The sequence below is a fragment of the Meriones unguiculatus genome, chromosome 2, assembly GCF_030254825.1.
Source record: "Meriones unguiculatus strain TT.TT164.6M chromosome 2, Bangor_MerUng_6.1, whole genome shotgun sequence".
Lineage (NCBI taxonomy): Eukaryota > Metazoa > Chordata > Mammalia > Rodentia > Muridae > Meriones > Meriones unguiculatus.
This window is the reverse complement of record NC_083350.1, coordinates 5,455,876-5,474,169: the sequence shown is the minus strand read 5'-3', so window position 1 is coordinate 5,474,169 and position 18,294 is coordinate 5,455,876. Positions and strand designations below refer to the sequence as shown.

General features: G+C 50.9%; 1 protein-coding gene and 1 long non-coding RNA gene across 5 annotated transcripts in view; one reads left to right on the top strand and one right to left on the bottom strand.

Moving 5' to 3' along the window:
- Nucleotides 1-5,325: 5,325 nt before the first annotated feature.
- LOC132652259 (uncharacterized) lies at nt 5,326-15,687 on the bottom strand. The gene is made up of 5 exons (XR_009589728.1): nt 15,413-15,687; nt 11,435-11,567; nt 7,161-7,492; nt 6,661-6,833; nt 5,326-5,417 (listed from the first exon to the last, which is right to left on the bottom strand). It is a non-coding gene; the product is annotated as an uncharacterized LOC132652259 (long non-coding RNA).
- Nucleotides 12,731-18,294, top strand: part of Dipk1c (divergent protein kinase domain 1C) — a 52,049-nt gene continuing 46,485 nt past the window's right edge. For 2 of the 4 annotated variants that reach the window (XM_060376978.1, XM_060376975.1), the window contains exon 1: nt 12,734-12,931. In XM_060376978.1, the coding sequence (XP_060232961.1) occupies nt 12,749-12,931 (183 nt within the window). In that variant the 5' untranslated portion in view covers nt 12,734-12,748. Of the gene's footprint in view, nt 12,932-18,294 lie in introns of all 4 variants that reach the window. The other 2 variants (XM_060376976.1, XM_060376977.1) reach the window with 2 other exon arrangements.

Here is an 18,294-nt window from a genome sequence, read left to right as displayed (position 1 = left end):
CCCTTTAGGATGAGGACTGTGGCTTTGCACTTGACAATGGTTCATCAGGACGCTCTCCTGACTGCCGGTTCCTCCTCCACTACAACAAACCAACCAACCGTGTTTTCTAGGGGAGTCAGACAGAGGCCTAGGTGCATGTTTGTGGCAGTACTAGTGAACTTGTCCCCAGGGGGAGGCGACCAGAATGCCGGCCTTGTGAATCACAGCTCCGGGGGGGAGGCTCGGGAAAGTTGCACACTGACCACTTGGACACAGACTCAGACAGAGGGAAGTTTAGTGAGTGCTTGGTGTGGGAGCCGAGACTGTGCCACTGGTCTGTTTCCACGGCAGGCTTTTTATGTATGTCTGTGTGTATAGTATGTGTGAGTGTGCAGGTGTGTCTGTGCATGTGTGGTATGTGTGATGCCTGCAAGTTTATGTGTGTTTTGTCTTGTGTCTTTGTGTGTGTGTGTGTCTCTGTATATGTGTGATATGTGCGTATATGTGTGCGTATGTGTATGTGTGGTGTGTATGTGTGTGTGTCTGTGTAGTATCTCTGTGTGTGCATGTGTGTAGTGTATATATGTGTGTGTGTTTCTGTGTGTGTCTGCATGTGTGTCTGTGGATAGGTGATGTGTGTGTGCATGTGTGTATGATGTGTGGGGTATGTGTGTGGTGTGTGTATGAAATGTGTGTGTGTGTGTGTGGTGTGTGTTGTGCATGTGTTGTGTGTGTTCACAATTCCAAGAGAGTGATCCCATCATCTGCTTGGTGCAGCGGCCATTAGTAGACCGCACAGTGGCGTGGAGACTTGGGTTGTTGTCATGGAGACGGGCTGCCGTCTGACACAGCGAGGGCTGAGCCACGAGCGTGTGTTACACACTGCTCTCCTGCAGGAGGAGACACCAGGACCACGGGGACTCACACGTGAAGCCTCTAGTTAGGAGCAACTTGCAGTTTGTGATTTTCTGATCGTGGTGGCCGCAGGCATCGCACTGGAGCAGGAGCGGAGAGGTACAGCTTATTTGCAGATTAAAGGCTGGGGAGACAGAGACAGAGCGAGACAGAGAGACAGAGAGACAGTGAGACAGAGACAGAGAGAGACAGAGATGGAGAGACAGACACACACAGAGACAGAGAGACAGGTGTTGGCTTTTGAAACCCCAAAGCCCACCCCCAGTGACACACTTCCCCCTACAAGGCCACATTTTATAATCCCCCCTAAACAGTCCACCCACCAGGAACCAAACGTTCAAATATATGTGCACACGGGCCACTCTTATCAGACTGCCACAGAACGCCTGTACCTCGTTCACACTCACCGTTCCTCAACGGGAAGGCAATCATGCACACGGAGCAGCAAACCCAGACAGAGGCCATGGCCTCAGCACAGCCTCTGAAGGCACACCTACCCACAGGCCGCACCTGTCACAGGTCTCACTGCCTCCATGTGGTGGGGCGAAGCCACAAGCACATGCAGCTTTGGATCTAACTATAATTCAGCTTGGGTCAGCAGGAAACAGGTCCTGCTCCAGAGTGAAGATCAGTTCATTCCGAGACCATGGCCCAGACACCTGAAGGCACACCCCACCAGTGAGAGGCTGTGTAACTTTCACAGTCACAGAACAAACACTAACTCAGGAGCCCCTCAGCGGCTGGGGACACCAGGAGGGCCGGTCCCAGTGCAGAGGGATGTCTCTGCCGGAGGCCTCAGACAACAGCTGGTGGCATCTTTACTTTGGGGGTTCCTGATAGTGAAAGTTCCCCGGATCGTAGTTAACACACTCCAGAAAGTTTACACAGAAGTCAAAAGGACATCAGATGGAATACACGGGCTGGCGATAAACGGCTTTTGAAAAAACTGATCACAGCCCATGGTAATTCAGCTCATGAACACTCTCAGAATGGACCTGGTTCTGAGGGAGATGAGAATGGACCTGGTTCTTAGATACTGGAGGTGAGAATTGACCTCGTTCTCAGGGAGGTGAGAATGGACGTAGTTCTCAGGGAGGTCAGGGTCTGCCCTGGGGAAGCTGAGGAGATGGATGGCAGAGGCTGCTGGAGCCGGGCATAGTTACGTAAAGGGACAGCGTGGTAAAATACTATTTATGCACACAATGCAAACTGGTGTTCTAAAATGTATCCCTTTCAGGCACTTGCTTTATCATTAAATATTAATGCTGGTGAAGGAAAACATATAATACACCATTAACCTGTTATGAATGCTTTCACAGTTCATTTTTCAGTGGATTTTTTTATCCTTTCTTCATCGTCTCAGCACCAGGATGGTCCAGAAGATTCAGCAGAGCTTGTCGAATTAAGGAAAGGCTGGGAGGGGCCATTAGGAGGTTGCTGGTCAAGAAGGAGCTGCAGGCAGGCGCAGAGGGCCCAGTGTGTTCTGAGGGCAACAGAAACCTCATCCAACTGGCCCTGGGCCAGCACAGTTGACACTTGTTTTGTCTTACTCCTTATGTGGCTGTGGCTGTCCTGGAGCTCTCTAAATAGAATAGGATGGCCTTGAACACACAGAGATCCATCTGCCTCTGCCTCCTGAGTGCTGGGATTAAAGATGTGTGCTACCATGGCCAGTATAACTTTAAAAATAAAAATATATTTTTATTTATGAGTGTGGGCACTGTGGGGACTGCAGGCTCAGCAGAGGTGGGAATGGTCCCGGATTTGATGTGTCTACAGGTCAATCAAGGTGACTAGCTCAGAGCTTTACAGAGCTTAGAGGAGAGGCCTGAATTCAGACTATGCAGGGCCCAGCTAGTGGACTTGCTAACCCAGGGGAGGCTGGAGGTCCAGCCTCCCTTAATGATGCCCTTAATGATGGTGGCGCTCCTCATGACAAACCCAATGTAAAGCAGTTCTCAATACAGATCAAGTAAAAGGAATTCTAACGGATTTAGGTTTCTGGTGGTGACAATTTCATTGCTTTTCATGAAAGATTCCCAGCAAGTCTTTAGTTTTTGTGCCGTGGTTGTTCCCTAAGCTGATGCTGACAGAGCTACAGATCCACCGACACGTGCTGTCCGGGAGCCGAGGGCTAAAACAGCCGAGACACCCCCCACAGGAGCGCAGGTGCTGCAATGCCCCCCTCCAGATGCAGCCGGGAACCGCTGCAGGCTCTGTCTGAAGAGCTGGGCCTGCGACAGGGGCACGGCCCAGGAAGTGCACTTTGATGCTCCTAACACAAACAGTCATGTGACCCGCCATCCATTTGTGTATTTTCACCCAACGAGCTGCAAACTTATACCTACAAGCAAGCCTGAACATGGATGTTCAGTGTGTTTATCTCATCCTAATTCCCCAAACTGGGAAGTTTCACAATAGGTAAGAGTGTAAACTAATCCATCTCCATCATCGAACTGTTCATGCTAAAGGAAACGAGGGGTCAAGCCACAGAAGGACACACGAGAAGGCTGACCCACGTCGCCGGCTTGAAAAGCTGTGCCCTGCTTGGTTCCAGTGGCTGCCAGGGAGTTTGGGGTGGTGGGTGATTAGGCAGCACTGTGCAAACTCTGCGTTCTGGGGTTCATGACAATACACCTGTGCTCACACCCACAGCTGTAACAGACCCAGAACGGACCTTCACACAGACCATGGGCTTCGGGCAAGTATTGCTAGAAATGAATTCCAGACCTCAAAGAAAGAGGCCACCCCTCCAGGTGAGGGGTCTTGACAAGGCACAACTTTACTCCTGGTCAGGACACTGTACTCCAAACAGCAGGTTCATCAGTTCAGGAAACACTCGGGATTGTATTCGAATGCCTGCCTCCCCCCACCCCCAGTGTCCAGAGTCTGACCTCACAGTCCTGTGCCACTGGCCAGTTTTAAAGAGAATTGGTACAAAGGAGATGAGGGGGGAAGGGGCCAGCCACTTTGATCTAAGAAGAGACCTGGGCCTTTGTGCAAACAAAGGTTTTATGGGGTGGGAGAGATGAAAAGATTTGAATTCTTTGGTATAAAAGCCTTTTATAGTGTTAGAAAAGATTTGCGTTGAATGTTTCTTAGAGGCTGAAGCATCAGTGCAGTTTCCAGTGGTGGTGGTGGTGGTGGCACCTATGAGGGGCTGGGGACAGGTGAAGACAACAGGGCCTGTGAAGGGGCGGGGCATGGGTGGAAAAATCGGTGCACTGGGCCTCTTATTTGTACTTAAAGCTAACATTTCTCTAAAAACAAAAAACAAGCAAACAAACAAACATGTTTAACGCTGATGTGCTTGTACTTACTTGTAATCCCAATCATCCAGAAGTTCAAGATCAGTCTGGGCTACAAAGCTCTTGTCTCAAAACAAAACAACAACAAAACCAAACAAAAGACCCCCCCCCCACACACACACATACACACACAATCCAGTTTATTTTAAAAACAGAAGTCAACGGTTTCATTGTCAGAGAAGGGTAGAAGGGATGTTTTGAGGACAAGGACATTAATAGAGGTGTTGTTTTCACGGGCGCTTCAGGGATCCCAGGAGTGTGGTGCGGTGGAGCAGGTCAAAGCTACACGGACTCACAAAGACCGTGAGACCATTTCTGGAGAGCAGGACTTCGGCAGGACAAGCTTCTCTGTGTAACAAAGCACTCTCCCCTCCCCCAGGATGTGTGCATTGCTCTTGAGGGTGCATCTGGAGGTCAGAGCTCCACTTCCCACATCATTCCTCAGGGCCATACCCCTTGCTTGTGACACCCCTTGCTTGCAGGCCCTCTCAGTGGCCTGCAGCTTGCTGGGTGTTCTGGGCTGGCCAGTGAGGCCCGGGGACCTGCTTGTGTGCTTCACAGCATGGACTCTACAAGCGCACACCGCCTGCCTGTCTTCTGTATTTTTATTATTGTTATCACCTGGGCTCTGGGGCACACACCGGGGACAGGTGCTTTTCCAGCCGAGCCCTCTCAGCCTCCGACATAGTCTTCTTGCTTCCAAGGCTATGGCATCTTCCAGGAAAGCTGGCAGCATGGTGTTGGCTTCTTACCTCTTGGTAGGGAGAGTGCAGACAGACAGCTTTATTGTCAAAGTGCACATATTTGATGAAGCAGCTATGAGGAAGTACTTAGGCTCTCCCAAGGCCCAGAGGATAGTGGAGGGCCAGCTCTGAGAGGAGAGGAGGCAGAGTTGCACACACTCCCTCAGGCGCGTTTTGCGGCTGAGCACAGACCTTGGCAGTGAGTCACATACCATTGCCAAATGAGACAAGACAACCCTGGGATGTCACTTTTTCCTAAGAGGCTTGAATAAGCGTCTCATCGCCAAGTGGCATGACACAGTTTTCCCTGTGCATCACTCCAGTGTGAATCTGGCGGGCTCCATGTGCGGCGCCGACAAGTGCTCACAGGTGTGCAGAGGATTAACTCGAGGGTGACAGTTCTGGAGGGAACCCCAAGGCGCAGCTGTGGGTGGGGTGAGCGGAAGATTGCAGCTGGAGACTGCTGTGGACCCTGAAGGGAGGTGGAGAAAAGGTCACATATTTCCTAAAGCTTCCTACAGAAAATTCAGTGCAACTGTGGGTGGTTAGAAAAGCCCAGAGGCTCGTCAACCCAAGCTCAGCCCAGAGAGGAGCAAGATGATTCAGCGCATATCGTTCTGGTCAAGTCCAGCAAGCAACAACGGCGCCAGCTAAATAGAACATCGGAGGCTTCACGGAGAAGCTCCCCTCCAGTTCCTCCAACGAGGAGAGAAGGGGCAGGACGTGCCTGCACTTTTGCAACTCCTGGGCCCTCATCGGTGTTGCTGGCATCCTGAGAGCAAAGGGCAGCTCCTTGTGTTCCCAGGAGCTGGCCCAGCATTCTGGACAATCCCAGGGCTGGGGCTGGACAATGTCTCTGTGACAAGCTGGGCCCTGTAAGGCTTGAGGACTTGGACTTGAACTCCTAAATTGCAGTTCTATCATAGATGGACTTATTGTAGGTCAAGAGAACTGTGGCTTAAGTTGTAGGGCTACTTCTGGCCCTTGGACATAAAAACAATGACTATTCACAGGGAAACACAGTTCACAGTTGCCGGACAGGCCGCTGCACTGCCTCTAGAATGTCAACAGTCAATTTAACTAATGCCTGTTGGCAGGGATGCAGAGAAGCTGGCATCCTTGACAAATCCAGGGATGTGAAGTGATGCAACCATTTTGGAAAAATGAATTGGCTGTTTCTTAAAAAGTTAAGTCTAGGCAATGGGGAGATAGCGCAGTGCTTAGCAGCGCTTGCTGGACAACCGTGAGGACTAGCTTGAACCCGCTTAATGTGCTGAGCACGGGCTGGACTGTGTGTGCCACCACCGTCGTGGGGGAAAGAGACAGGGGCATGGCTGGGGCTTGGTAACTGCCAGTGCAGCCAAAAGACGTGAGTTCCAGAGTCAAGGAGACTCTGGCTCAAAGCAGCAGGTTGTGGAGTTATAGACGAGGGTACTCAGCACCATCCTCCAGCCCGGGCGCAAGCATGTGTGCCTGCTCACACACGTGTGCACGTGCCCAGCCCCTCGCACACACATATATACCTCTTTCTCACACACGTGCACATATATACATCCTCATATACACGTGCACACAAATACAGGCCCCTCGCACACATGTGTATATATACCTTCACATGTTTATATACCTCTCTTTCACACACACATGCATACGCGTGCACATATAGCCCAAGCCTTGCGCACACAGATGCATATACAACTTAACTTTTAGTTTACCTTAAGACCTAACAATTCCAGGCTCCAGGAGAAATGAAAACATCCATTGGTATCAGGACATGTACATGAACTCCCGTAATGGTGCTCTGTGCAATGGCCAGAACATGGAAACAGTCCCATGTTCATGAGCTGATACAGTGCTAATCTCTCGGCGCTATAGATGATGGACTCAACTGTAATATAAAGGAAATGAAGCGCTGATAGGTTACGACACAGAGGGGTAGGTTGAGGAAAGCCGGCCAGTACAAAAGACATCAGTTATATGGCCTTAGCTGTACAAAACAGCTATGAAAATAGTACAGTCAAACACAGCCTTTCTTGCCCAAGTCTGTCAAAGCTTGAGGACAGTCTCTCTGGCTCTGACTGGCTTCTCACTCTGAGGCTGCCTTGCCTGGCCACATGGTCAGGAGACGTGAAACCCATCACAACCCCCCTCACATTTATAGTGAACAAGTGTGACTTTCCCAGGGAACTTTGGGTATAGAACAATCAGGACTCACAGATCTCTCAAGATACTGTCTTAGAAACGTGCTCTGCCACAACTCTTAGGCCATCTTTTGGCAGACAGATGGTGAAGGTTTATCGATTCCTCCTGTGCACATTTAGTTACTTCCAGGGTTGCGGCCATGAGCTGTGGTGAAGAGCAGCTTAATGGGTGCTTTGCCCACGCTCCAGCGAAGAGCAGACGTTGCGTTTGATCATTGGATGCTTTTAGGCTCCCACTTTCTTTGGTGCCATGTCTCCAGTTTTCCTCTCACCTCTTAGCAATCTGTCCTCTTGTGTATCGGTTTTCAGTCTCCACAGCTCAAACCTCACCAAGGCATGTCGGGGCCTATCAAAAAACAACCACAAGAACAACAACCCTCATTTTTAAATTGGGCCCATTACTGAGAAGCAATGGGGAGGTAGTCCCTAACGCTCTGTGCCGGCTGTGTCTGGGTGTGGCCGTGTGACCGGCGCTGGCGTGCTCCGGCTTTCTCACTCCCCTCAAGGTGGCAGCAGCTTCTCCTCTGTCCCCGCATTTGCCCCACATTCGTGTGGTAGCCGTGGCAAAGGAGACAAACTGAGCATAAGTTAAAATCTTGTTCTATGTAACCTCTTTCAAAAATCTGGTGAAAACGGTAATTGTTGAAATGTTCATGGCAAGATAACTGTGTAAACAGCAATGATATGGACAGAGTGTGATAATTTAGATATGAAATATGCCTAAAACTCATGTGCATGGTCCCAGGGCAATGCCCAGAGGTGGATTTCTGCAGATGACTGAACCCTGAGGGCTCCGACCTCATCAGCGGATTGATGTGTTCAAGATGTGTTGTTGGTTATTAATATTTACTATTGATTTATCTTTTAATTAATGAGTAATTATTCGTAAACAGCTATATAGCCAAATCCCCAAACAGAGACTAGGATTTATTTAACTAACCTAGAGCACAATGCTGGGCAATAGTTACTTCATCCTAAACTTCCAAACCCACATAGATTCCTACCATTCAGATTCACCCATTATACTGCTTTTAGTGATATCTTAGGTCCAGTTCATTTCTCCACGTGGTTCCAAGACCTCTCCTCCAGATTCTCCTCCTCCTCCTCTCCTGCTTCCTTCCTCTTCCTCTCAGTCCAGACCAGGATGTCCCACTCTATCCTCTCCATTGTCCAGCAATGTGGCTGGTTATTTTAATTGACTGACAATTTAGAGAACAGATGGTGGCATGTTTACACAAACTTGGGACAGGTGATGCTTAGAATAAATATCACAATAAAATGTCCAGATTGAAACCAGATAGTGGGGGAGAGAAATCAGCATTTGAATAAACAAGGGTAAGTTGTATACATTCCAAAAGAACATTATACCAACAAAGACGGATGCATAATTTAAAGGCATTATTGGGAAATGGTAGAAAGCAAGATGTAGGGCCTGACCTGCAGAGGTAAATCACTAAGGGTGTGGCCCTGAAGCTCGATTGGTCCTTCCTCTGAAGTGAGAGGCTTTGGTGCTCAGCATGTGCTCATGAGGCTGTACTGTCTTATGGGGCGGGGGGGGGGGGGGAGGGAGGGACCAGGAACAACAGTCGATGGCCCAGAGTGGAACCTCTGACGTTAATGGTCGGATTAATCTCTCTGTGGTGCATCGGCTCAGAGTCCTTCAGGCATGTCTCCAGGAGCGGTAAAGCTGGGTCATATGGTGGATTTAGTCTTAGCTTTTTGAGAGGCCTCCAAACTGACTTCCACAGTGGGTAGAGCAGCTGGCGCTCCAGCACAGTGTCGAGGGCTCCTACTCTGCATTGATTTGCTTTGACATCTCTGTCATGATGAAGAGTGGCTGTCCAGAGCAGCATCTTCCAAGTTCACTTCAGAGCAATATATATAACATAAAATAAATATAATAATATTATATATATATATATACACACACACACTTTTGAGACAGAGACGAGAACATGGAACTGAGCAGTGAGGAAATGGACTCCTAACAGTGTCCTTCCAAACAACAGGTCCCACAGAGAAGGTCTTTACTCAGCCTGGCATCCGGGTCTCCAGCACTAATAAATAAATTAAATAAAGCACTTTGTAGTCACAAGAGAGATTTCTCGTCCCCGAGATCCTTTAAGGAAGTGTTTGTAAATTCATGTAATTTAGCAGAATGAGAATTAGTAACTTCATGTGCTTAGAAAAATGACAGCATTCCGCAGTTCCTTCCGGTAACAGCCACACACAACCTAGTCCTGCCCTGCCCTGGGTGACAAGCTCAGCGATCAAGCTCAGCGATCAAGGAATGAGTGCAGAACCCAGAGGATATGTTCAAAGGTACTCCTCACCCCGCAAAGTGTCTGCACTGCTCAGCCTCGCCTCCAGAAATCAGATAAACATTTATCCGTCAGAAGCTCTTTCTCAGGAACAGTTCTTCAGGGTGCTCAGCGCTTTCTGATCTCCCGGGGGAAGACATGCTAGCAGCATGCTCCAGCCGTCTGTGCAGTGAGCATGTCAGGGCGTGCTTTGTACTGGGAACTGTATCGAGTTCTGGGAGTACAGAAGACGGTAAACGCAGCCCTCCCTGAGGGTCTTCAGTTGACTGAGCACCCCCAGTCAAGGCTAGGCCAGAGACCTGAGCTGGAACAACAGCTCAGTCACAGCATGTGTTCATTTGGCTGAGGGTCAAGGAGTCCTTATATGGCTTGCGGATGAGATGTACCCCAAAAGGCTCACGTGTTGAAGGCCTGGTTCCTAGATGATGCAGTCATTGAGAAGACATTAGGTTGGGAGGGCTCTGAGCTGATCCATGGATTAATCCATTGACTGATTCATGTGCTGATGTGGAAGGTGATAGGAAGCAGGAGGTAGGGACTGACTGGAGGAAGTAGGCCACGATCCTCTCTGCCTTTTGCTCCTTGGCAGCTGTATGCTGAGCAGCCATTGTTGCTTCTGCATAATCTGCCTCACAGGGCCATAGAGCGAGATCACTGTGGACTGAGGTCTCTGAAACCATGGACCAGAATAAGTCCCTCCTTTAAAAATTGTCACAGTGATTAAACTAACAAAATGGCACTCAGGTGTGGGCCATGGGCACTGAACTCTAGAGTCTGGGGGTGTCTTGGGGGTACCTCTTGTCTGTTATATGACTTTTGACTCAGTGGTGATACAGAGCTAGATTTACATTTCCTTCAAGGCAAAGGACACCACCTTCATGAAGATCCGTGTAAAGGAAGCTTGCTACTGTGACGGGAAGAATCACGGCCCTATTTCTCAATGTTTTCGATTCCTGTATTTACTTTGTGGTGAGGGGGTTTGTAGTTTCTTTAAGGAGTTTGAACCTGATTAGATCAAGTTGATACGACCTCCCCCATCTGCCTATACTGTACTCTTTTTAATGACCCGTAGGCCTCCATCACTTGTCCTCATCAGGACCACGAGTCCTTTTGAGTTATACACAGTCAGGCTTCCCTTTCTGCGCCCAGGCCAGGGCACAGTGAGCTGAGCTCTGAGAGACTGCTCCTTTCTGGCTCTGTGCAGTGTACGAAGTGCACAACAGAACGGCAGTTCCGTGCGGGTCCTTCAGTCTAAGGGTCTGAAGACCAGGCTAACTGCTGCATCCAATCAATGCTAAATGTTAGATGGAGCTTTGTGATGGGGTGACAGCTTTTGTTTGGTGTAAGATGGATCTCTTTATGAAGCTTGCTTAGTAAAATTTGTTAAAAGTCACAAAAAATGTAATCCTAATATTAATTTTAATTTCAAGATTTGCTTCCCATTCTTGATAGGTTTGTTTGTTTGTTGACAGGGTTTCTCTGTGTAGCCTTGGCTGTCTTGGATTTGCTTTGCAAACCAGGCTGGCCTTGAACTCACAGAGATTTGCCTGCCTCTCCCTCCTGAATATTGGGATTAAAGGTATGGCTCCCTTCCCCATAGTTTTAATTCCTTAGTGTAAAATTAGGAGAAATAGTCTTTCCCAGGAAAAAGCATACCAGCTGGTTATCCAATATGAAATGATCAGTCCTGAAAACATATATGTAAGTAACATTATACAGAATGAGCAGGGTATTTAGAAAAAATGTATATGTGTGTGTGTGTGTGTGTGTACACATATATATTCATGTAACAACAATTAGTGGAAAAGGAGACTATGAATTTGAAAGCGTAGGGAAGGGTATATGGAAAGGTTTTCAGGGAGGAAGCAAAGGGGAAAAGACGTAATTATAGTTTCAAACAAAAACATTTTAAAAATTATTTCTTTTTTAACTGTGTTTCTGTCCCCTCTGTCCCAGCAACTGCTTACTATGGCCACAGGGAGGTGCCTCCTGAGTCTTGTAAGTTTTGGGAACTTCCTGAGTCTTACAGCTCATCTTCCTTCTAAGAAGTCGCCACTGTATGTTCTTCCTCAAAGCTCGTCATCTCTCTTCATCCTCTTCCTGAGGAGGGATTAAACACATACATGAGACTGCTTTATCTCCTTTCTGTTCTAGCGGGAAGGAGCTGCTAACCCCGAAAAAAGGAGGGGCTGCAGCCTGTACTCTTGTCTCTGTGCTCCAGAACCATCCCCGAGAGGAGACATTTCCACGCTGCTGCCTGTGAGAACACTCACAGGGTCGCATATGTCCTGGGGACCAGAAGGTGGTAAGGCTCTTTTGGAGGGAGTACTGCTGTGATCGACTGGGTGCCCCCCGCCCCCTAGAGCCTGCTGTGTTCAGGGGTGCTCACTTGAGTTGGTACCCTACGTTTGTTGTCTTAGAGCTGAGCATTCCGGTTTTTTCTAAAGTCCTGGGAGGCAGCCATCCACAAAGCACAGTTTAACTAGAGACGCAGAGCAGACGAAGTTAGGACACCAGTTCCCACAGGTCTTTAGGGCAGGGTGAGAAAGGGAGCCTGAGACTTAGGGCACAGGGCTGCGGGACGGCTCCTGCAGAGCCTTTGTCTGCTGAATGCCTGAGGCAGAGGCCCTGTCCTTTCAGCTGCCTTCAGGGCGGACAATGCCTCTCAGGACTCTGAGCGCGCCCACCGTGGCCTCTCTTTCTGAAGGGGGAGGTCTGGACAGTAGGAGCTCAAGAATGGCTCCGCTCAACACAGACCCAAACATGAAAAAACACGTCCGTGAACCGTTCTCAGGGCTGTCAGCGCCGACAGCTTGCTCCTCTTTACTGGGACAGGGGGGTCCTGAGGGGTGCAGTCCGGGAGGCTGCAGGGTGACCCCGCGCTCTCGCTCTCAGAAAGGGGTGCTCCCCACTGTCCCATTCCTCCTCTCCAAACCTGGAGCTCACACTCCCGGGAGCGCGGAGTGACCCTAAGCTGAGGTCAGACGTGGTGGAGGGGATGGGGTGAGCAGAGAGCGCACCTAGAGGGCAGAGGGGTCGGGGTCCGGAAGGGGCGAGAGTCCGGGGTCTAGGAAAGAGGGAAGAGGTGAGGCCATTCGGAGAAGAGAGAGGCTGAGGCTGGGAAGGAAAGTGGAGAGGGAGCGGGGAAGGTGGCCGGGGGCGAGGTCGCGGGGCGGGAGCTGGCCCCGGGCTGGGCCGCACGGGTGCCCGGGCCGGCCCCTCCGCCGCCCCTCCTCCTGCCCGCCCCTGCGCTGCGCGGCGGGCGCCGGGCGCGGCGGGCGATGGCGCGGGCGGCGGGCGCGCGGCGGGCGGCGCGGCGCGGGCGCTGGCGGGGCGCGCTGCTGGCCGTCGCCGCGTGGACGGCCGGCTGGGTGCTGGCGGCCGCGCTGCTGCTCCGCGCGCGCCCGGCCGTCCTCCCGGAGCGCTGCACCGACGAGAAGAGCCGGCGCATCCTGGCCGCGCTGGTAGGTCCGCCGCCTGCCCGGGGCGCGTCCGGTCGGGTCCCCACGCGCTCTCCGGGGCCCTCGGGGCGCGTCATCCGCCGTGCTGCCGCGGCGTGGCCACCGCTCCTGGCGGGGAATGGGGTGGCCGGGGGCGGCGCCGAGGGGAGCGGAGGGGTGCATGAAGTCCCCAGGCAAAGCGTGCGCGACCCGGGACCGCCCTCCCCGTCTCTGCTCAGTCCAGCGTCCCGGCTCGACATTCCCGGGCGCCCGGAGCCTCGGCTCCAGAAGAAAGTTTGCGGGCGACTCTCGGGTCCGGCGCTCACAGCAGCTTAGGTGGCCGGGTGTGGGAGGGACGCCTCTTTCCTGGGCTACCTCGCCCCTTAGGCCGCCGTCCTTCGGCGACCCCACCGGGGCTGCCTGATCACCCCCATCTGATCAAACCCTAAGATTGCCGCTCTGGCTTCTCCTCCCCGTGACCCCAAGACAGGCCTGGCTGTTCGCGTGGAGCCGCTTCCCCTGGTCCACCCTGCTCCGTGCTCAGCCCGCGGCCCCCTAAAGCGGGGAGGTCAGAGGATTCCACCAAGTTGCTCCCTGACTTCTCCGGGTTGTTGCGGATGGTAAGAACGAGGTCAGCGGATGCCCTGGGCCTTCGTCCCTGAAGCAGAATGCAATTTTTTTTTCGTGCTTCTGCTTTGGAATCATACTTAGGGGAGACCAGTGCAGGGAGGCTTCCTGAAAGGAGGAGAAAGTGGCCTGTACTTGCTTCCTACCTTGATTACTCACGTCCTTTGCTTAGAAAGGTGGTTTTTGTTTTGTTTTCAGATTGTGAGAATTTCCAAACGTTGATTGTTAAGCATTAACTATTTTTAAGGGATCTCTCTCTCTCTTTCCTCTTTTGGATATTCAAGACAGGGTTTCTCTGTGTAGTACTATAGCTGTCCAGGAACCGTCTCTGCCTCTGCCTCTGCCTCTGCCTCTGCCTCTGCCTCTGCCTCTGCCTCTGCCTCTGCCTCTCTGCCTCTCAGCTTCTGTCTCTGTCTCTCAGCCTCTGCCTCTCTGCCTCTGCCTCTGTCTTCTGCCTCTTCCTCTCTGCCTCTGTCTTCTGCCTCTTCCTCTCTGCCTCTGCCTCTCTGCCTCTGTCTTCTGCCTCTTCCTCTCTGCCTCTGCCTCTGCCTCTGTCTTCTGCCTCTTCCTCTCTGCCTCTCAGCTTCTGCCTCTGTCTCTCAGCCTTTGCCTCTCTGCCTCTGCCTCTGCCTCTGCCTCTGCCTCTGCCGCTGCCGCCTCTGCCTCTGCCGCCTCTGCCTCCTCTGCCTGTGCTGGGATTACAGGCGAATGCCACTGCTGCTCCTGACTTTTAAAGACCTTTCAAAGGAGTGGAAAAGTCAACGCACTGAAGCATGCTTCCTAACTACAAGCTGCTCCTGCTCCAGTTAGCCTGTGCCCTTGACGCAGGACAGAGGCGTTCTGTCCACTGATCAACTGAAGTTCCACCAAGTTTTAAGTTGCAAGATCTCATTACTTTCCCCAGTAGCCACCTAAAAATCCTTTGGATTGCAGAGATTGTCCCTTTTATTTTGATGAGCCTTGCTGACTAAGACAATAAAATTTAATAGTTTGGCTAAGACCCAGATCCCATTTACAAACTTAATATAATCTTTTAGATTAAAATAGGAAACAAAGCCCATTATTTATTTATTTATCTTTGGTCATGCTGGGAAAAGCCTAATGGAAATTAAATTGCCTGACATAATTTAAGTAATTGGTAGTCATAACTTTCCCAGCATTCCAGGCTGTAAATTAATACCAATTCTGTTTAGAAGCTCTACCAATACATCTTCAATGTAGCCATGTGGGATCATTTTTAGTTTGACAGAGAGCTGAAAAGATTGATTCTGTCTTTGACATCCTTCATTCTTAACCCTTGCCAACTTCTCAAAGCCATTTTCCCAAGTTTGTTTGTTAGAGTCCCAGGTGAAATGCTGGCGCAGGGCGGGGGGGGGGGGGGACCCACTGGGGATGCAGCGTGTGAGCTGGTCTTCAGCCAAGGAAAGGTCTCTCTTTACTCTTGGACCTTCTTTCCTGATGCTTTCATTCTGAATTTGCCGAGGCGAACCTGAGAACGTACCCTGACTCAGCTCCTATGCAAGACCCTAAATTAGGGCAAACCAAACCGCAGTTCCAGCCAGGCAAATGCCAAGCAGAGGTTGGCATTGTGGCCTCTGAGGGCTGGGTCTGAATCGCGCCTCTGTGTCCTGGCTCCCCCGGCACTTTGCATTTCATCTGGCTTTCATCCTACATAATAAAACCGGTTGTTATTTTTCTGACTGGCCTCCAGACTCTCATTAGCTTTCACTGTGAGTATCCAGAGCACATAAGAAATTAGAGCCAAAGGGAGGTTCTCTGTGCAGGGCCAGGAGTACTGGAGAGTGGCCCATGCTGGCAGCCTGTGTTCCCAGGCCCCAGAGTGGCAGGTGACATTGCTGGCCACAGGGGAAACCTTACCTGCATAATACAGCAACCAGGGGGTGAAGAGCTGGCCGGAGGATGGGGGGAGGGTCTGCCAGTCTCCCAAGCGTCTCCTGCGCTTTCAAAGCCAACATGACTTGTTTGAAACCTTCAGGCCCTGGGTCCTTTGGATTCCCAGTGTCTTCCCCTTTGTGTAGCTCCTCAGCATACTGCAGTCATGGAAGGGGACTCCTGGGCTGGCTGGGAGGTCCTTAAGGCCTTTCTTTGGGGGAGCTGAGTGGTGAGGCTCTGCTGGGCTGAGGAGGGCTGGGAGCTTTGTCAGGACACCCCTAGCTTCTGCAGGCAGACAGCCTTAGAGAGGCGCCATGCTCTCCGCCAGCACCTGCTGATGCCTGCTCTGCCCAGCAGCAGGCACAGTAGCACAGCCCATCCCACTTCACTTAATCCTCTTGACAAGCTCCATGATGTGTTCACTTTGAAAACAGCCCATTTTGCAGAAGGACAGAATTAAGGCTGGGAAGGCAATGTAGCATTGTCCTGCTTGGCAGTTTTGATGTGCTGAGGACTTAAGACTCTAGTTGGTGCCTTGAACAGCAGAGACCCTGGATGCTTAAAATTTTCTACCGTGCAAACCCGGAGCAGCAGCTTAGGGGGTCTTCCCCCAGCAAGCTGTTGTCAAAGCCTCAACAGTCTGCCCACAGATAGTGGCATCCAGAAGCCTTAACTGTCTAGACCTGACTAGGTGCTATGGAATTTAGTGGACTGCCAACATTTGCCTACCTTAAAGATTAAAACAAAACAAAAAACAGGGCAGGGTCATCTTTTTGTGATAATGGAGACTGCCCGGGCCCCAGGGGACACAGCACCCTGGGTCTCTGCCCAGGAAGAGCTCATAGCAGTGGGCAGCCCCTCTCTGCAAAGAGTCAGCTGTGTTTTCAGAGGAGACTTTGCACACGGAGGCGCTGCTTGCTGGGGTTCTGCAGCATACACAGTGCAGCTTCTTGGAGAAGGCCTGTTCTCAGGAAGCCTGACTGCTGCGTGTGTGCGAGCTCAGTGCATCCATGCTGCATGTGTGCAAGTTAGTGCTTCAATGCTGTGTGTGTGAGAGCTCAGTGCATCAATGCTGTGTGTGAGAGCTCAGTGCATCAATGCTGTGTGTGTGAGAGCTCAGTGCATCAATGCTGTGTGTGTGAGAGCTCAGTGCATCAATGCTGTGTGTGTGAGAGCTCAGTGCATCAATGCTGTGTGTTTGCAAGTTAGTGCTCGATGCTGCGTTTGTGAGAGCTCAGTGCATCAGTGCTCACCAGGCTCATAGACGAGCAGTCCAAAGTGGTCAGCCCTACATGCACATTTGAGCAATGCCGAATGTACTGAGTAAGTTGTATGCACATGTGTGTTACATAGATCTGTAACACAGAAACACACACTTATATGTTCCCATGCTATTTAAAGAAGAGGTCCTGAATTTGGGAAGGGATCATGGGAGCAGCTGGAGGGGGTGGGGAAGGGCGGGAGGGATGTGATGATGATGATGATGATGATGATGTGTATACACAACAACAGGAAACACAGGTTCACTATTAATTTTATTAATATAAACTGTGCCAGCAGAGGTGTGCGGGACACAGCTCAGCTGGTGATTCACTTTCCTCACACGTATCAGGATCCGAGTTCTGCTCCCAGAACCCACTAAAACACCACACGTGGTAGCACATACCTGTGATCCTGGAGATTCTGGAGGGAGAGAAACAGTCCAGTTTTAAACATACACCTACTGAAGCCCCCTCTGTTGAAACACTAGAAGATGCTGCTAATACAGTAAGCCAGCCATTAGCACTCACATATCTAGAGTTTCCAGATCCCCCTTTAAGCTTGTAGTCTGTATGTTCAGCTTACTGGTGTCTTATTTGCCGACTAAGTCTTTCTCTGCACCCAGCAGGCACCAGCATGCTTAGCTCAGAGAGCGTGGTTTAGCCAGCCACAGGGGAGAGAGCTCTCCACCTGTAGAAGACAGCCGGGTGGGAGAGAGGGCAGAGCCTGCGTCTTGACACAAGGAACAGCAGATGCTCTGCAGTAAACGCACCTGGGTGTGCTCGCGAGCACACTTCTACTGTGGATTTCTTTCTTGGGCCATTGAGAAGTTGTGGTAGCCAGCAGGCTTGGAGGCCTCTGGCCTTCACATCCTGCCCTTTCAGACACTAGGCTGTCTAGCAGGAAGCCAGCATGGTCCCCAGAATGCAGCTGGTGTGATCCCTGCCCCGCACTCCCCTAGGCTGATGCAAACTCAGTGGCGATACCATTGGTTCAAGCGTCTCCTGACTCCTCTTTGGAAATTGCCTTCCAAATTTGCTGGGGTGAATTTCCTGGACATTTCAATAGTTTTTATTTGTTTCACTGCTGAAACAGATTTGTATATAAAGCAATATGTTGGTGGACCCAGTACAGACAATGGTCACACGGCTATTTAGTGTGTATGTGTGTGAGACAGAGACAGAGAGAGTAGGATGCCCCCGGGTGAGAAGGTTTTCGGTGAATTTGACACAATGGGAAGAGTGGATGGAGACAGGAGAGTGACTGCTTTGGAGGCAGGGTCTGTTTGAGACAGACTGGTCTCATAGACGGCCGTCACTCCGCTCAGTTTCCCCAGTGCTAGGACTACAGGTGTGAATCACTGTGCCAAATTTGAAGTAGCAAAGTTTTAGACTTCTGCATGCACACGTGTGTGTACGTGTGCGTGTGTGTAATGCATCCTACAGAGCATGTGTGGTGATCAGAGCACAACCTGAAAACAGGGTCTCCTTGTTGACCACCACGTGTACCAGAGTACCCCGTTTCTGCTTCCTGTCTCCCCAAAGGAGCCCTGGGATCACAAGCTAGTGCTCACGCATCTTCGGATCTTCATGACTGTGCGACAAGCT